General features: G+C 40.3%; 1 protein-coding gene across 2 annotated transcripts in view; it reads left to right on the forward strand.

Moving 5' to 3' along the window:
• GLP2R (glucagon like peptide 2 receptor) overlaps nucleotides 1–17,948 on the forward strand; it is a 28,819-nt gene that overhangs the window by 2,488 nt on the left and 8,383 nt on the right. Inside the window, exons 2-10 of one of the 2 annotated variants that reach the window (XM_086762466.1) lie at nucleotides 202–271; nucleotides 5,725–5,833; nucleotides 6,927–7,031; nucleotides 9,054–9,175; nucleotides 11,493–11,599; nucleotides 11,836–11,992; nucleotides 12,915–13,074; nucleotides 14,853–14,913; nucleotides 16,123–16,192. In XM_086762466.1, the coding sequence (XP_086618592.1) occupies nucleotides 202–271; nucleotides 5,725–5,833; nucleotides 6,927–7,031; nucleotides 9,054–9,175; nucleotides 11,493–11,599; nucleotides 11,836–11,992; nucleotides 12,915–13,074; nucleotides 14,853–14,913; nucleotides 16,123–16,192 (961 nt within the window). Of the gene's footprint in view, nucleotides 1–166; nucleotides 272–5,724; nucleotides 5,834–6,926; nucleotides 7,032–9,053; nucleotides 9,176–11,492; nucleotides 11,600–11,835; nucleotides 11,993–12,914; nucleotides 13,075–14,852; nucleotides 14,914–16,122; nucleotides 16,193–17,948 lie in introns of those variants that run through there. The other variant, XM_010123866.2, reaches the window with a different exon arrangement.

Here is a 17,948-nt window from a genome sequence, read left to right on the forward strand (position 1 = left end):
AACGTAGTTGGAGTCAGGCAAGCCCAGAGACTTTAGTAGACTTCCTCGCTTATTTGTAAGAAGATTCATAAAAGAGGACATTTTTACTTCTTGTCCACAGGACAGGGTGATACAGTTGATCTGTAGCAGAGTGAAATAGCAGCATATTGGGGACACATTTGTTAGAATGGGCATGGTGACACTTTTTGGTCTCTGTTCCAGCATGGGACTCTGGTCCAGAATATCTCCCGCACCTGCCAGCTCTGTCATGATATTGTTTCTAGTGAAACAGGTAAGCTAATTCAATAATTAATAACGGACAGTGTAAAAGTGGATTCCTATCGTATAACATATATAACCTTCACAAACAGCATGTTTGTTTCAAACAGAGCGCTGACATAACAATTTATGTTTATTAAAAATTAGTAATGAGAAATGTCGGCTGAGAAGCTGTAGAGTTTTGTGTTAGAACTCACTCTGACTAGGTCATTTTTTCCAATTTTCTTCTATTAATGCTTGTTCATACAGTGAGTAAATTGTGTTTACATCCATTTATACAACCTCTTTTTATACTAATGCTGATCAATACTGAATTATGTTTATTTTTAAATTTTCTTACCAGATATCAATTCTATTGTGAATCAAGTTTATTTTCTGCTGTTTTGCCCCTGTTCTAAAAACAACTTTGTTTTGTTTCTAGCATTATCTTTTAGCCTTTTAGATTGTACAAGGGATGAGCATTGAATCTCACATTTGTGAAATCTACTGTTATCGGTTCCATTCTGTACCTCAGGTTCCTACAGAAGGCTACTAAATGTGTATGCGATTTCTACTTTTACTTCTTGTAGAGATCTACTAGACTATTGACTTCTTTTTTTTTTTTATATCTATAGAAAAATCTGAAAGCATACTTTATCTACATTGTCTTATAGTTTGGAATAGTTTTAGGTATTTAATGACAAAATATCTCAGTGCAGTTCACTTCAAGGGAATTTTCATATATGTTTTAAATCATTATTATTTACTTATTAATATCAACCTCGATTTTGATAATTTTTTAAAAGATTTACTAAGATGTAGTAATTTTCAATTCATCTGAATAAAATCCATATATAGATTTAGAGTATTCTTCTGTAAAATAAGTGTGCATGAGAATAAACGTAATTGACAGGCTTACTTTAAACGGAACGTAATAAGCTATTTCTATCCACTCGTCCTCCATTTAGCTGGATTACTAAGGAAATGGTTTTGCATATTTGCATCTTGTAGAGACTGTAATTGTGTTCCTAGCATTTTTATGAAGAAAAAGTCACCAGGAGATGTATATTCTGCGTTTTTTTAATAGAAAATATTCCTTATGCTTTTGTATAATTCAAATCTAGAGCTTCTCTCACATAAATGAATATAGAATTGAAACAATTCTCATGTTTGTGAGACATCTTAAAACTGTAGGACACCTCGACCAAAGCACGGGTTCCATCAGCGCTAACAGAAACTCTCCCATTTACTTTCGTGAGATCAAAACTTTACAAAACTACAATTCATTACTTTGTAATAGTGTTTGCTGCATCTTGTTCAAAGAAGCATGTGCTATATGTCTTCATATTTTATTTCATAAGAAAGATTTAAAGAAACAACAATCATGAATTATATGAATTATATCCATATTTTCTAGCAAACACTTACATAAATACAAAAAATATCAATCAGAATAACCCAGGATCATGGCTGAAAGAATAAGTAAATATTTAAGTTCTTATTCCTAATTTATACCTAAGTTGAAGCTTTTTTTTCTGTGCATAATAGCATAGTCTGAATAAACAGAAATATTTCATTTCACTGTTAGCTTAGTATAAGGAGTTAAAAGGGTGAAATCTTGATTATATTTTGGTCATTTACAAAAAAAAAAATGTAAACCAGTCTGTTTGCAACCTTGGAGGTTTATTATTATAAACCACTTCCTAAGAGAGTGCTTCAGGCGGTGTTATCTGATGCATCCAACATATTTTTAAACAGTGGTGTCATCCTGGTGCAGTTTGTGGGCTCGGAGTAAACCAAAGGAGTTGAAGGACCCTTCCAGGGAAGCTTGATGAAATTTTAGTACAGATGAGCTTTGGTGCTAGTGGGTTGCCGGGCATGCAGGATGAGGAGGTTCATTTGCTACCAGCAAAATCTCAGACAGCCTGAAGTGAGGATATGTCCAGTGCAGGGCAAAAAGTTGTCGACATTCTGAGCTTCCATCTTGGTCACTGAAGCCTTAACGGGATGTCCCACTGCAGAAAACACTGAAGTCTTCCATCAGGGGCACCTGCATCTATCCCTTTCAAGCTAAGGAGGGAAAGAAAGCTGATTTTCCTCATTCCAAGACACTACCAGCATCCTTCAGCCTTTGTGTGTATACATATATATGTCCTTATAGATTTCCCCAAGACAGAGTGGAGACCAGTGCAGAATGAATAGTCATGTATGAACAGCAGGCTTGCTTTTTTTAGCTACTTTTGGTAGTCCCTGTACAAGTAGCTGATGATCACTTCACAAGTTGCTGCCATTCGGGTCATGATGGTTTGCTGTTGAATATCTGTTGATTATTTATTTAAGAAGATTAATACACGGGGATTTTTCAGTCTTTTAGTTTAATGATTAAGGCCACTCAGCACTTGCCTTACAACTTGCAAACTTATCGCCACCTGTTTTGAGGTACGACCATCAGAGCTAGTCATAATATCCAGGCAGAGTTGCGCCAAACACTACTCATTCCAACTGTCTTGTACTCCTCTTCAACCCCCTCCCTTGTGCGCACAACTCCAGAAATGTCAATAGTCTCCTGTACTACAACATTGTCTACAGGTGGCTCATGTCACTTTATTTCTACCTCTGAATATAAATTCTCAAAAAGTCCTGACATATCTCCTCCAGCTGTGGCTTCTAGGAGTCAAATGTTGCATTAGGTCTGTCATGCTCTGCAGAGGGGTTTGTTTCTTTGTGATCTAAATGTCCCTTATTAACTGGTCATTGTCTGCTCCCCTGTTAATTTCCAATCATCTGCACATTTTTTGATTAATAATTTCAATTATTTTGTATGGTCTTCAAACTATATTTCAAATTAACTTTTGAGGTCAGCTGACAGCTCAATTTTTTTTTTTTTGACAGGTACAGCTCTGATTTTAGATAGACTAAATGTGTTTTTTTTCATCAGAAAGTCTTATGGTAGACACCCAAGCATCTCACAGATATTTACATCAATAGTGACCAGGTATTGGCTATCTGACTCCACCTGCAGCTTTGCAAAAACTGACAATTACATAAGGAAGTGATGTGAAACTGTCATTTTTGCCTGAGCTGGCCCTCACTTTTGTTGGGTGAGCTTCTTCATGACTCCTCCTCCTCCTATGTTAACCTCTTCTCCAGGAATGGAACCAAACAAGGAGCCAAGTAGCCGCTGTGAAGCATTCCTTGTATTTTCTTGGCTGTTTAAAGCACTTGTTTATTAGAAACTGAAGTGTTATCCCTTGAATCAAGCAGTCTTTTCTACAAATGCGTCATCTCCATGTCTTTGCCTCTTCAAATGAGGTTCACTGACCCAGGAGTGTCTGAAGACTCTCGCCTGGCTCCCAGCATTTTGAGGCCTACATGTCAAGATGCTTTTTATTTTGGAAACATGAATTCCTTTCTCATGGCTGCTGTAAATATTCTCTCCTTATCTTGCAAGTCCATCAGAGGAAGAATAATTATAGCCTTTCTACTCCCTGGAATTTAAAGTAGGGTGTCTGGAAATTAGCTGAGAGACTAAAAGCAGAGTATTGGGCAGACAACGTTTTACACAGCAAAAACATGCATGAGAGAGTAGCCTCATATAACAGGTAGCTAATATTCTCCACTGTTCTTGTTTTGAAAGTAAATAAATATTATTTTCTTCGTTGTTCCGACAAACATAGGTTCAAAGAAAAAGATACTGGTGAAGTTCACAGCCAGATATTGTCCTTTATCTTTATTGTCCTGCTATTTATCTCAGCCCTTGGCACATCACCAAGCTCAGACAAGCTCAGGACAAGCACAGATGTGTGAAAGGCAGTTTCTATTAAAGCATATGGTCTGGACAAAAAGAAATTGATTTTCCCTAGAAAGCTGAGAAGTATCCTTTGGTATAAGGATTATTGCTTTTTAGAAAACTTATATTTAGTCTGCCCTCCAAAATTTAGTCTTTACAGTTGGTAACATTTTCAACCAGTAGTTAATTTTTCATTTTTGGTGACTTATAGTGGCAATGTTCTTAGACTGCTTGCCTGCCTCTGGCCTTTCGAAGCCTTGGTTTCAGAAGACCAGCTGGCACATTACAGAGAGAACGCTTAGCCTGCTATTCTTTTCCCTGAATAAATAATGATTAAGTGATCACACTTATAGTGAACTGTGAGCAGCATCTAGCACTATCCTTTCTCTACTGCTTTGCTCCTAATTGGGTGCCCAGGTTCTGGCTAGGATGGAGTTAATTCTCACCTGAGCTGGGAGAGGAGCTGGAGCTGGTGGCCCCTGAGGCTGGGGACACAGCTGGAACAGGCCACTGATCAGCCACCAGCTGGGATCGTTTACCTGAATTGGCCCAAGGGCCACCCCATCCCATGGGACACCATTGTCAGTATATAAAGGGAGGAGGGGGCTGAGGGGAGGTTGCTGCTGCTGGGGAGGGAGCGGGGCATCAGGATCTCCTGTGAGCTGTCGTACTGCAAGTTACATGCTTCAGTAGTTTCTAGTTTGGGGTTTTTGTTTCTGTTTTGTTTTTGGTTTTTCTTTTGTTGTTGTTGTTGTTTTTTTAATCTCAACCCATGAGTTTTGCCTTCTTTTCTTTACCAATTCTGCTCCCTGTCCCACTGGAGGGTGAGGGTAGTGAGAGACTGGGTATCTTGGCCCTGAGCAGGGCTAAACTAGGACACGCATTCTTCAACAAACTAAATCTAACATATCACCAAGCAATTTTTCATTTAACTCTTCTATTTTTAGCCATTCCTTTCCTAAACAGTAATTATCAGCTATGGCCCTCCTAAAGGCCCCTGCAGTCAGAGTGTCGTGTGACGAAGATGTCAGGAAGATGGGTATTTACAGAGAGCAAGTTAAGATGTGAGTCCCCTCAGGACAGCTGCAACCCTTACGTTGATAAGGTGTATGCTGCAGATGTCCACCACATCCTAAACACATCAGTATCTAAAATCTTTATCAAAATCTATAGCTAGGATTCTTTTTTTTTTTTAACAGCAGAGCAGATTTTATAGAAAGAGTAATTTTATTAGTGGAGCCACAGGGCCATAGAAGCGTAGAGTAATCTGAGCTGGAAGGGACCTTTAAAGGTCATCTGCTTACATAAAATCTGTAAAATTTATGGAGCATCCCTTTTCTACAGTGGAGGAATGAAATGCCAGTGTTTCTAGTGCACCCTCAGGTGTCCTTGCAATTAAATAACTGTGTGGATTTTTTAAAAGGGACTTTACAAATGAATTTTTGTTGTAATATAGCACCACGGCCATATGTTTCTTCCTCAGGCAAAGGCAGTAGCTGAAGAAATTTCACTAATAGTTTACTGAAGAAGGAAGGGGTCTGTCTTTACCTCCCTGCTTACCTACTGTTCCTCCATTCTCCTTTCCTTTTTCCTCTTCTCTCCTTTCCTCTTAAGTTAAATTTCTTTCCATTCTTATAATGGAAAGAAATTTGCCACTAGAAGAGCACAAAGTTCTCACTGATTTTCCTGATGTCTGTTATTTTCACTCACAGGCTAAAGGATCTCTGCTGGAAAAAACCACTACTGGATGGAACAAATATAAACAAGAATGCTTGAAAATGCTTCAAGAAACAACTATAGATACTGGTAAGGAAAAAACCAACACAATAAAGCAACATGTTAAGTAATGTTGAGGAACATGCAAATATTCTTTTACTTGTTTTGTAGAAGCACATGTCTGTTTGTAAATTCTAAATGCAGGGTGGTCAGCTGTAACAAGGCATACAAACATGAAGTTAGTGGTTTTCTTTGTCGTGAAGTCTATTAGGTTTGACATAATAGATGGAAAGATCATCTGGTCCCTTCCATCCTAGGATTCTCTATGGTTCTGTGGTGTTTCAGGAAAGCATGCTCACCACTGGGTCAGTAGTGGGTGAGAGCACAGCTGGAATCTGTAACGTTTGGAAAACAGAGGCCTCAGCATGATTTTGATCAATACCCTTATCCCACAAAAAACCTGCTGCTGTTCTGTGGATTCAGGGAGGAAGGGTCGCAGCCACTTCTGTGCTGAGCACTGCAGAGTGAATGCACAAAGTTCACCTGCTATATCTTGTACTCTGTCCAGTTCTGGAGCCCCCAGCACAAGAAGGACATGGACCAGTTGGAGAAGGTCCAGAGGAGGGCCACGAAGATGATAAAAGGGCTGGAGCACCTCTCTTATGAGGACAGGCTGAGAGAGTTGGGGCTGTTCAGCCTGCAGAAGAGAAGGCTCCGGGGAGACCTGATAGCGGTCTTCCAGTACCTCAAGGGGGCCTACAAGAAAGATGGGGAAAGGCTGTTTAGTAGGGCCTGTTGCCATAGGACGAGAGGTAATAGTTTTAAAATAGAGGGGGGTAGATTTAGATTAGAAATTAGGAAAAAAATTTTTACGATGCGGGTTATAGAACACTGGAACAGGTTGCCCAGAAAGGTGGTGGAGGCCCCATCTCTGGAAACGTTCAAGGCCAGGCTGGATGAGGCTCTGAGGAACCTGACCTAGTCAGGGATGTCCCTGCTCCTTGCAGGGGGGTTGGACTAGATGACCTTTGAAGGTCCCTTCCAACCCTAACCAAAATATAAAATATAATATAAAAATATCTGCAGCATCTTGCAGGTTACCTGGGACAGTATATAGTGGTTTTCATGATTATCCATTGTCTGAGCAACTTTTTGTAAAACTCCTGTTTGCTTCTCTCCCCAGGAACACACTGTAACGGGACATTTGATCAATTTGTTTGCTGGCCTTACTCACCCCCAGGAAATGTCTCTGTTCCTTGTCCTTCCTATTTGCCGTGGTTGGAAAATGGTAATGTGGAAGTGGTAACTTCTCTTGGAATTTGCGCTGGAAGTCCAGCTAAAGGACAGATGGTGCTGGTCTCTTGTTGAAGTGTCTTGCCTTTTTTTTTTAATTGAGGCACAAAATTTTTGCTCATGTTTAATTATTTACCCTTTTCCTCTGCCTGTGTGTGTTACAGCTCTGTATTTTCTGCTATAAAGCAATATTTCTAAGATCCTGTAACTGTACTGCCAGGCCTTTATTGGCAGTAACAGAATTGGGGCTCAGTTTTTGGGGTCCCCACTGACCCCAGAAGTGAAACTCCCACCAAAAACTGGAAGAGCCAAACCAAGCAGCAGACAAAGCAGCCAGCCCTCCAGAAGGACACAGCATGTGGCCAGCGAGTGGTCTGGTGGGCAAACGAGGCAGGGAGTCTCTCAGGAAGGGAAAAATAACACCTGCAGGATCAAAACTGTCTAAAAGCAAACGTTCCCTTTCTCCTGAAGAAATGAGAGGACATTCCTACCACCCCAGCCTAGCGTTTCGGAGTCCTGCAGCACAGCCTTTCTTAGCTATGTGCCGCGTTCCTGGCTGCATTTCCAGTACCACTTGGAAAGGCCAATTGCACCAGAGTCTTCTAGTTTATGGCAGACTACTATGGGCTCTCATCTAGCTTTCTTTAGCCCACCCCACATGTGGTTTGCTCTGTAATGTCATAATTTGTTGGGTTTTGTGCTGCTAAACAGAAAGAGACCCAGCCTTTATCTAGTCTCCCAAACAACTGCTTCTGCCAACCATTTAGAACAATTTCAGCTCTTTATTACAAACATAAAAGCATCTTCCTTCCCTCCATGTAATGAAGACTTTCTTTTTTTTTCCTGTCTAAAAGTAAGATGTAAGACATTGCACATGATTACGAAGCTTTTAGTGGTGTTCACAGTGGGGCTGCTGTGTTACAGCATTGTCTGGTGTTCTCATCCATGCCACGGCACCTCAGGAGCAGAATTAGAGACAGCCCAGCTGCCTGTTTGTCCCAGAGATTTTCTGGGACTGGGGTTAGAGTTGATTGTGGTCCCATTTCCATTGCTGGTCCCCTTTCCAAGGCATAGCTGTGTCTGTGTGGGGAGGCTGATGGATTTGGACCAGAAATTCTTGGAAGGCTGAGGTAAATTTACTGTGGTTTGTTGTCATTGCCAAGTCTGAGCATTGAAAAATTAGGGTAGTCTAGAAATGAGATTTCTGATTACATTTCTTAGATGCCTTCAGATTTTTTTCAGTGTCTAATGTCCTGCTCCATCCCAGCAAACTGCTCCCAAAGCAGCCCTCTCAGCTCTGGCTACCTGGAGTGAAATGAGATACTCTGGTTCTTGCTGCAACCTTTAAACACTTCCTAATTTAAAAATAAATTTAAAAGCTCAGGTCTGATTAGAAATAAGTGGAAGGCAGCTGTTGAGGATAACATCAAACAAACATCAACCAGGGTCCCCATACCATTCTTCTGATATTATGGGCAAATTTTTAATTAGTGTAAACTAGCATAATGCAGTGAAAGCCAGTAAAGCTTCACTGGCTCACACCACCTGCTGATCAGGCCCCAAAGAAGGTAAATAAAACACCAGCCACAGGTGTTTCAGAAAAAGATCGTTCCCTAATCAAACCATACTCTTCCTCCTACAATTTTGACTGCACAGCCTGGGCAATGTGCTGCCCATACTTGATGGAACTGATGAGCTTATCGAGGAAAAAGGAATAAACGGAGATGTAGGCTTTTCTTTTGGATGGAGTGACTATGTATTATTTGTAAATACCAGGTACATTCTGGGAATTTATATCTGCTAGATTACATTCCTACCTTGTCCTCTGTAAATATAAAGAATACTTCTTCAAACACAAAAGAAAAGTGGTTTTTATTCCTTTTTATTAACTGGAGATGGGGTGGTGTTTATTGCTGTGGTGTTTATTGCTTTGGTGCAAGGCAGAAATCTGTAAAAAGTGTATGAAAAATGAAATCTTCATTTTGACCTTTCGGACCAAACCTCTGTTTACTTTCAGGAAGTGTAGGAAATGTATACAGAGTCTGCTTGGATGGGGGGACTTGGCAAAAGAGGGAAAACTCCACAGACATTTGGCGTGATAGTTCAGAATGTTCTGAGAAAAATCATTTCAAAAAAAATGTGAGTATGTTTTATGTTATGGTTTAATACTTTAATCTTCTTAATCCCTTCTTGAGTAACTGAGAACATTTCCACAGAATACCTGCAAAAGATGTTCAGATTTCATTTAGATTACCAAATGGAAATCTGTTATTTTATTTAGAAGAAGCAGAAGAGGAAAGATTAAGGAGGGGGATTCCTGCTTTAGATGCTACAAATTATTTTCTGTTCAGAGTACCGTGTTCACATGTGCTGAATGTCTCGTAATAAAATTGAAATACACTGCAACCTGACAAGGAAATAAGTTAAAATCAAAGCATCCAACCATCTGCCCCAAATCACTGCAGTCTGCTCAGGCCAGACAGCCTCATTCTCTGCTGCTTCCCGAGCCTTCTGGCGTTTAATGAGCAGTTAACTGCTCCTTTCCAATGTGGGCATCACAGACTGGGATTCACCACCCTCCCCGCTCCGATGCAGCCCTTGCGCTGGGCTTCATCTGCAGGGGAGGATGGAGAAAACAAGATGCTCTCACCAAGACAGCGCTCAGCTCTTTGTACTGAAGAGCAGAATGAGAGCAATGACTGATCAGCTCTGATTTGTGAAGCTGGGCATCGCACCCTTGCTCGCCTCCACCAGCCGGGCTGGGTTTAAGGCCAAGCACAGTCCAAGCCGTTGAACAGGGACCTGACCCCGTCGCCCGCTCGCACAGATGAGCGCTGACTTGCAGCGAAGAGCAGAGTTTTTCAGGCAGCACTAAAGCATGCTGCTTATCTGGCTTCAGCCTCTTGTTACTCCTTTTGCCCTAGAGATCAGCTTAGCTGATGTCAAAATTAACTCCCTTAGGTAAGCACTACTACTATTGATTATTTTTTACTTTTTGGTACTTCATTAATGCTGTTACTCTATTACTTTATTGAGTAGCATTATTTTTTTGATTCCTTTATTAAACACTATTAGTTCAGGATCCCCAGGCACTACTGAGCTTTTACTAAACTCTTTAGTGAGTGCATGAACTTCCAAACTTGCAGTTTGTTTATGTGTGAGATAAATATTGGTAAGTACTGAGAGCTTTCCATGGTTTGTTGACCGTTCTGGACCGCACACCTGTGAGTGGGAGACACATCAGTTCATCTTGTGTGACAGCAGCCAACTCTGAAAGCTTTAACCAGCTTTGCTTTTTCCCACTAAGTACCTGGTTTTTTTTTATATATATTTAGTGGAAAGCCCCAAGATGTTAGGAACAACCCAGAGCTAGTATCCACACGCATTGGAGGAATCAGCTCGACTTCATTTGCTTTAGTGTTGCAAAATTGTCACAGCCAAGATGATAACTCATGCTTTTTATTAGGTTCTTGCCTGTTTGAACGTTTGCAGGGAACGGGGTGAGTAATGTTTGTGCTATGGGAATCGCCTGCACCCACGCTGCTCTCCCTGCACACTTTCACCCTCTCCAAGAGTTTCTACCAGTAGGCACAGCTCATCCCTGCTATCTGGATAGCGCTCGTTAGCATACATTAATTAGAGACAGCTACTGGCAGGAATATGGTGCTAAAAGCCCTGGCTCTGAACAATAAGGCAAGGAAAACAGCAAAATCACTGAGGAAAAGACATGGGGTCCAAGGAAATCTTTGCAGGCTAAATATTGATTATGAAAGTCACATCTTGAATGTGTGTCCCCTCTGCAAAGAAGCTTTTCTTGAGCTAGCAAAGCAATACGAAGAGATAAGAGGTAGACATAAGCAGCTAAATGGAAAAAACTTAGCAAGAAAAAATGTTAAATGAAACAAAATGGGGAAAAAATTGAGTCAGCATTCAAAGACATTCTAGACAGCTCCAATTTAATAATTTTTTTTTTTTCCTTTGAACTCACGGCAGAAGTGGGTCTATTTCAATGCCTGTAGGCAGAGCTGACTCAAGCTTGTACAGACAGGACTGATCCGTATCTGCGTCCCCAGGCCACGCGCACGGCAATCACACGCGTGTGCGCGGGGCGAGTGAGCCGGTCTCTGCGCTTGTTGAACTACCGGGACGGTTTGGTGTGTGTAACCGTGGCAATGGTTAGCTAGCTGTACAGCAGAGTACCACTGGTGTCTGTGCAGGAGCCAGCTGGAAACGAGACCATGAGTGCCCTTGAATTTTTAAATTAAGCCTTAAACGAAGGCTGTCTGCAAGTGCTGCTGTCAGGCGAGGATTTCACGAGCCAGCTCAGGGAGCAGGCTTCAGAAATCTCCCCTGGTTACCTTGCACACAAAGAAATTGGACTAAAAATTTCCTGAGCTGTGTTGGTGCTTTGCCCACTTGCCTGCATGTGTAACGCATTTTTCTTCTTTATTCCTAGGAAGAAGAACACAGATTACTCACCACATTGCAGCTGTTGTACACTATAGGATATTACTTTTCTCTCATCTCACTGGTATTAGCTCTCCTTATACTTTCTTCGCTCAGGTCAGTACAAGTTTACATGCATCTTAAAAGCACAGACACCAGTACGCACATTCTTCTTTTCATGCAATTTAATTTATTCCTTAGATTCTGACGAACATAACTTGTATTTTCCTAATAAGCATCATAAAAGCGATCCTAAACACGGGTCACTGAAGGCAACAGTATGAACACAACAGGTTTTTTTTTTTTTAATTTCTGCAAATTAAATATATTCCATTATTTTTTTTCTCTTGCAGAAAACTTCACTGCACAAGAAACTACATCCATATGAACTTATTTGCATCTTTTATCTTGCGTGCGACAGCAGTTCTTATCAAAGACACTGTATACTACAATATCTACTCCAAAAGACCAAATGATGAAACTGGATGGATATTATACCTCAGTCCTGAGGTAACTCCTTAGTTCATTGCTAATAATAAATGTGTGCCGCTAGTGGCCATAACTGTTACAATTTTGGAAGTTTTGCCATATGGCAGCAAGTTTTAAGGTGTTTTAGTTGAGCTTTGAATGCAGAAATTTTACTGATGAAGCTTGGGGTAATCAAGAAGAAAATCCTGATTTGATAAATTGTAATAGATGGATTTTATATGAAGCCTTGTACAGAAACTATAAATTAATAGTTATATTTAGAAACATACAATAAAAAAAAAAAACAACCTTGCACCTGTGGTTTTTAGGAAGAAATCTACACATTTATTTGTCACTTACATAACACTATATTTCTTCACCTTTGGTATGCATAACACAATGCAATGCACACAAATCTTGCTTTTAAGATGTTATCAAACAACGTATTTGCTGCGAAAGGACACTGAGGAAAACAACAGTTTAAAGGCTTTTCTGCACTAGGAAAATGTGCTAATTCTGGTACACTTGTTCAGATAATGGAATAACATCATCCCTAATTTGTGACCGCTGTGGATTAATTATACCTGTCTAATGTTGTACGAATATAGTTCGTTGCCTGCGTCAACAAGCAAAATTACCTGCAAGATGTTACTGGTGACTATTATTGTAACAGCTCATCGGTCAAAGTCCTGATACGCAGCCCGTGACTAAGAGCACGCCCCAGCCCACACCGTCACTGTCTTCCCCTACTCGTCACCTCCAGCCAAACCCTCTGACAGTTTAATTGTCTTTCAATTGTTGCTCTCCCAGGCAGTGAGGAGAGTCCCGTGAGGTCAGTGATCAAACCACGGTCACACCACAACCACGTGCTGGTTTTAAAACTATTGCTGAAGTAACAGGTAAAGCTGGGGTTTGTCAGAGCTTCTGTGTATTAACGATGATTTCCGATCTCTCATTTCTACAGATTGTAATCATTTGCAGGACTGCCCAGTTTTTCATGCATTACTTCGTTGGGGCAAATTACTTCTGGCTACTAGTGGAAGGAATTTATCTGCACACGTTGTTGATAACCGTTGTGCTCTCTGAAAGAAGGCTGCTGCAGACGTACATTGTGATAGGATGGGGTAAGCACACAACCATTTCCAAGTTCTCAATTCTGTGGTACTTTTTTTGAGTTAGTGGTGGATACTTTATAATGAAGAAAGAGAAGATCTGAACTGGTTTTGTTTGTTTTGAAGTCAGTGATGGTGAGTAAAGGCACACCAGCAATGATACATCCATGGCAGTTCAGCTTGACCAGCAGATACTGGAAATGGGTGAACCATTTCCTGAGAAAACAGTAGCCTGGTGGTCAGAATACACAGAAATTTGACTGTATTTGCTGTATTTTCTCTTGTCACTGAATGTTACGGTACTATCAGCAATTTTCCTCCTTTGTAATAGAGCATCTACGTAGCAGAGATGTCTGAGCATAAACAGTCTTATGTGCTCATCTTCCTAGCTCACCTTCAAGTTCTGAAGTGTACTTTAAGTTAGAGGACGATCTGAAGCACTGCACGATTCAGGTCTTGTATTTCAGGCATTTTTCATTGAATAAGACAAGGTAAAGTTAGTGTCCTGGTTTCAGCAGAGATGGAGTTAATTTTCCTCTCAGTAGCCTGGTGTGTTTTGGATTTTGTGTGTGAACAATGTTGATAAAACACCCTGGTGATATGACCAAGGACACCGTCCTGCTTTCCAAGTCTCGTTAATGTGCTGATGCAGGAAGCTGGGAGAAAGACAGAATAATTGACCCGAACTGGCCAAAGAGTGTTCCATGCCATAAACATCATGCTCAGTATAGAAGTGGGGGGGCTGGCCAGGGTGGGTATCTGCCTTCCTGGCATCCATCCCTCTCTCTCATTCACTGGCATGTTCCCCCTACCTTGCTGGCTCCCTTTTGCTCCTTTGCTTGCCGTTCGGTTTTGTTCCTGTGATCGCTGCTCAGGATGGGCTGTATCGGTCGTTGGGACTCTGGGTGGTGAGAAAACATACATTGTTCATTGTGTACATATTAATATTCTTATATTCTGTTCTTATTGTAGTTTTCCTTCGCTATTTTAGTAAACTGTCTTCACCTCAACCCACAAGTTTTTCTTCCTTCCCAATTCTCTGCCCAATCCCACTGGGGAGAAGGGAGGGTGAGCGAGAAACTGTGTGGTAACTTGGGCTTAACCATCACAGTTAGCCAGAAGCATTTGAACAATTTTGTGTAATACTGGGCTGGGAATCCAGTCCAACACCTGCCTTTTGTAGCTCATGTGCCTTCTGCTTGTGATTGAAGCTTGTGCCTGCATGTTCCTAGACCACTGGAAGAGTGCAGCAATCCTTTATTTCAGGAGGTTTTTTTTCAGTCTATGATCTCCAGGAGAGGGGGCAACAATAGAGGAATGGGGAGCACAGATTATCTTTAGGGGTCCAGGAAAACAAGCCTTTGTTAGTTGTTTTAATTAACTGGACAGAGTTCCATACATCCACTGAAAACTCTTTAAGGTTTAACAAATGAAAATGTTAATAACTGGTGCCTTAGGTAGTCTGTGAGGCCTCAAGTCCCAACTATTTTGAATTCTTAGTGTCAGGAATTTAGATTTGGAGAGATCAGCAGTGTATGTTTGCATATATGTGTATACATCAGTCTGAAAATGCAAGATTCAACTATACAATGAAATTTCATTCTACATTTGAAATACAAATGGGGGAAGGCAGAATCAGGTTGATTTTTGTACAATTCTAAATAGAAGACTGAAAACCATATGCCTTTGCACCACACACTATTGTAACATACGTGTTTTGTATGAACCATTCTGCAATCTTGGCTGAAAATGACTTTTTTTTCCTTTTTTTTTTTTTTTTTTTTCCCCAGTTGTTCCTATCCTGTTCGTGGGCCCTTGGGGAATAAGCAGATCAAAACTGGAGAACACAGGGTAGGTTACTAAATAAAATGTGCCTTAGAACACTGGCTTTGTTTGCTTAATTTTTGTGGAAGCCCTTGATGCTGACACAAGTATTGACTACTAGATTATGTTAAGATTACACAGCACCTGTTAATACTTGTTACATTTTCTAGGTTCATTTTAGTACTTTTACATTAAACTACTTCTAGGAATTCCCAGATTTACTTATGCATAAATCAAGAAGTAGAATGAACATTCACTGTTCCTGAAATGAAAGCGATTGTGTCCAACGTTCATCCACTTACAGGCAGCAAACTGTCAGCACAAACATCTTCATGGAGAGCATCTTAATAAGAAAAGGAGACCAGTGCTCTCCTTGCAGACAATCTACACTTTGAGTTAGCTAGTATTCACTGACATTTTGAAAAAAAAAATATTTGTAATGGAGGATAATGACAAAAACTGATATTCACTAAAAGCTTACATTAAATCAGTATGTTCGGTATTCAGTGAATGAATTAGAGTAACTTGCACTAGTAAGCATCGGTTTTCCAGTCTTATATGATGCTTTTAACAGCATCAAATAGACTTTAGGGTTTATGTGTGATTTCTTTTGTTCCCCTTTTTTATTCATGGTTCCTAGAGAGTTTTGTTTAGAACACCAATATAGCTATTAAGCAACAACACCAGGAACCAAATTACAATTACTGTCTCAGAGTTAGATGTTATATAGACCATAAATGACATGTCAGGATCCTAGAGTTTCAGGCTAATTAGCAAGAATGAACATGTGCATAGGACAAATTAGAAGGTTAGAGAAGGATAAAAGGATAAAAGCTTCAAGGAAACAGTATACACATTTTTTGGCAGGTCAAGAACTATGGTCACAATTCGTGACCAGTTTCCAGTTTCAGACAGATAAATTTGAGTAGGATGAATTCCATTATGAAGGTTTGGTGCCATGTACAGTTGTTCTGTGGATCTAAAGACCGAGTTTGCTAGATAGTTCTGAAGTTTGCAGCCTAGGGAAACCTCTCTCTGTTGGAAAGACCTTCAGAATAAATACAATCACAGTTGTTGGTAAGACTCTTCCTAGTTTTATTCCATTTGTCCTGAGTGCCACCCAAAAAAAGTTGAACTTTGTCACCTTCCTTTTGAAATATATACAAAGGTTATGTAAGCTTTCTAAATTTTTTTTTCTATGAAAGTAATGTAATTATACTTTAAATTATTCTTCAGGTGCTGGGGAACAAATGAACACATGGGAATCTGGTGGATCATCCGAGGACCAATGTTGTTTTCCATTGCAGTAAGAATTTTTTATCTGTTCCTAATATTGTGCAAAAGTGTGAATGTCTTTCGTGACCCTTTCTCCAAGTGTAATCCAATTATTGGATTGGAAAATATGAGACAAAAATCTGTAAATGACGTTTCTTACTGCGGGTGGATGGGCATAGCTTCCTTTGTCTATCTACAAAGAACAAAGATTTCGGTGTCAGCCTCTCAAAACACCGCTGTTTATCTGCTCAGTGAATTCTGCACAGCTCCTTCTGTATCAAAGATGGAGCCTTTTGCTTCTCATATTTACTTGCCATATTTTTACCCTCATTTTCTCAGTGAGGAGGTTACTTAGGAGAGTGCTACCACGTGGTGAGCACTGCTAGAAAACTCCAAATCATCTACAGAGGAAGATCTTATGATAACAAGGATGCAGAGAGGAATTAACAGAAGTACTGATGGTCATGAGGAGGAAGCATTCACCTAATGAAAAAAAATATGAAGCACGACAAGACTGACTTGTTATTTTTTTCCTTAAATGCAAAAAAAGTGTACACCTGAAATGTGATAATGAAGAGATGGAAATAGCATGATCAAAACAACTAATGAGGACATGATTATGAACACAGAATTTTGATAGGTGGGACTATGGTGCATGTCCAGAATGCTTTATATTCTCACAATCAGCGAGGCACAAAAGGATTAGAGGAATAAGATATTTGGTTACCCAGACAAAGGGAGCGGAGCATCTCCCCCATAAGGAAAGGTTGAGACAGCCCAGAGAAGAGAAGGCTCAGGGGGATCTCATCAGTGTATATAAATATCTGAAGGGAAGGTGCAAAGAGGATGGAGCCAGGCTCTTTTCAGTGCTGGCCAGTGATGGGACCAGAGGCAATGGGTACAAACTGAAAGAAGCACTGGCACAGGTTGCAAAAGCCATCTGGACATAGTCCTGGGAAACCTGCTGTAGGTAGCCCTGCCTGAGCAGGAGGGTTGGATGAGGTGACCTCCAGAGCTCCTTGCCAACCTTAAACATTCTGTGATTGTGATTTTCCTTCCATATTCTAGTGAAAATTCTGTATTTTCTGTGAGATATTGAGCATAAAAATATTTCAATGTTATGGCAATCATTTTCAATGAAGTTTAAGTGTTTTCTGTGAGAAGCAGAAGTTCATAACGGAAAATCATTTTTAGAATAAACCCAATTTTCCAGACAAAAGTAAGTTGAGATGGAAAATTCTTGCTAGCTCTACTTTTCAAGAACCTTGCAGCATTGACTATGATAAATTCTTTGCATTTGTGAAAACAAAAAATTATAGAAAAAGAAGTCAAATTCTAAAAGTTAGGAAAGACCATAAGTAGACTCATCCATTTAAAGATAGCTCACCCTGCCTCTTGTAGACGTGCACATCTATATCTCCTGTAACTTGTCCAAAGAGATGCCCACAAGATGAGCTACTGCTGCAGAATAAAAGGAGAGCACGGTCTGCAAGACATGCACTTCAGCAACAGATGTGTGAATCACAAGAGTGCTTCTTGAGGAAAAGGGATGATCCTGAGCTTAACGTGGTTCAACGCTGCTTCAGAAAATTGCATTCCAACTCTCTCTGTCCCCAAGTTCATACACAATGCTAGGCAAAATAGCACAACTGGCTACTAACTTCTGGTTTTTGTTTCTGAATGTCCAGACAGCTGATGGGGTAAGGGTTCAGCACTTCCAGTTGCAGTTAAAGCAACGACTACAATACTCTCAGTGACATAATGTTGATGTTAATTGCTCTGCAAAA

This window comes from Chlamydotis macqueenii, chromosome 18 (genome assembly GCF_036417535.1).
Source record: "Chlamydotis macqueenii isolate bChlMac1 chromosome 18, bChlMac1.mat, whole genome shotgun sequence".
Taxonomy (NCBI): Eukaryota; Metazoa; Chordata; class Aves; order Otidiformes; family Otididae; genus Chlamydotis; species Chlamydotis macqueenii.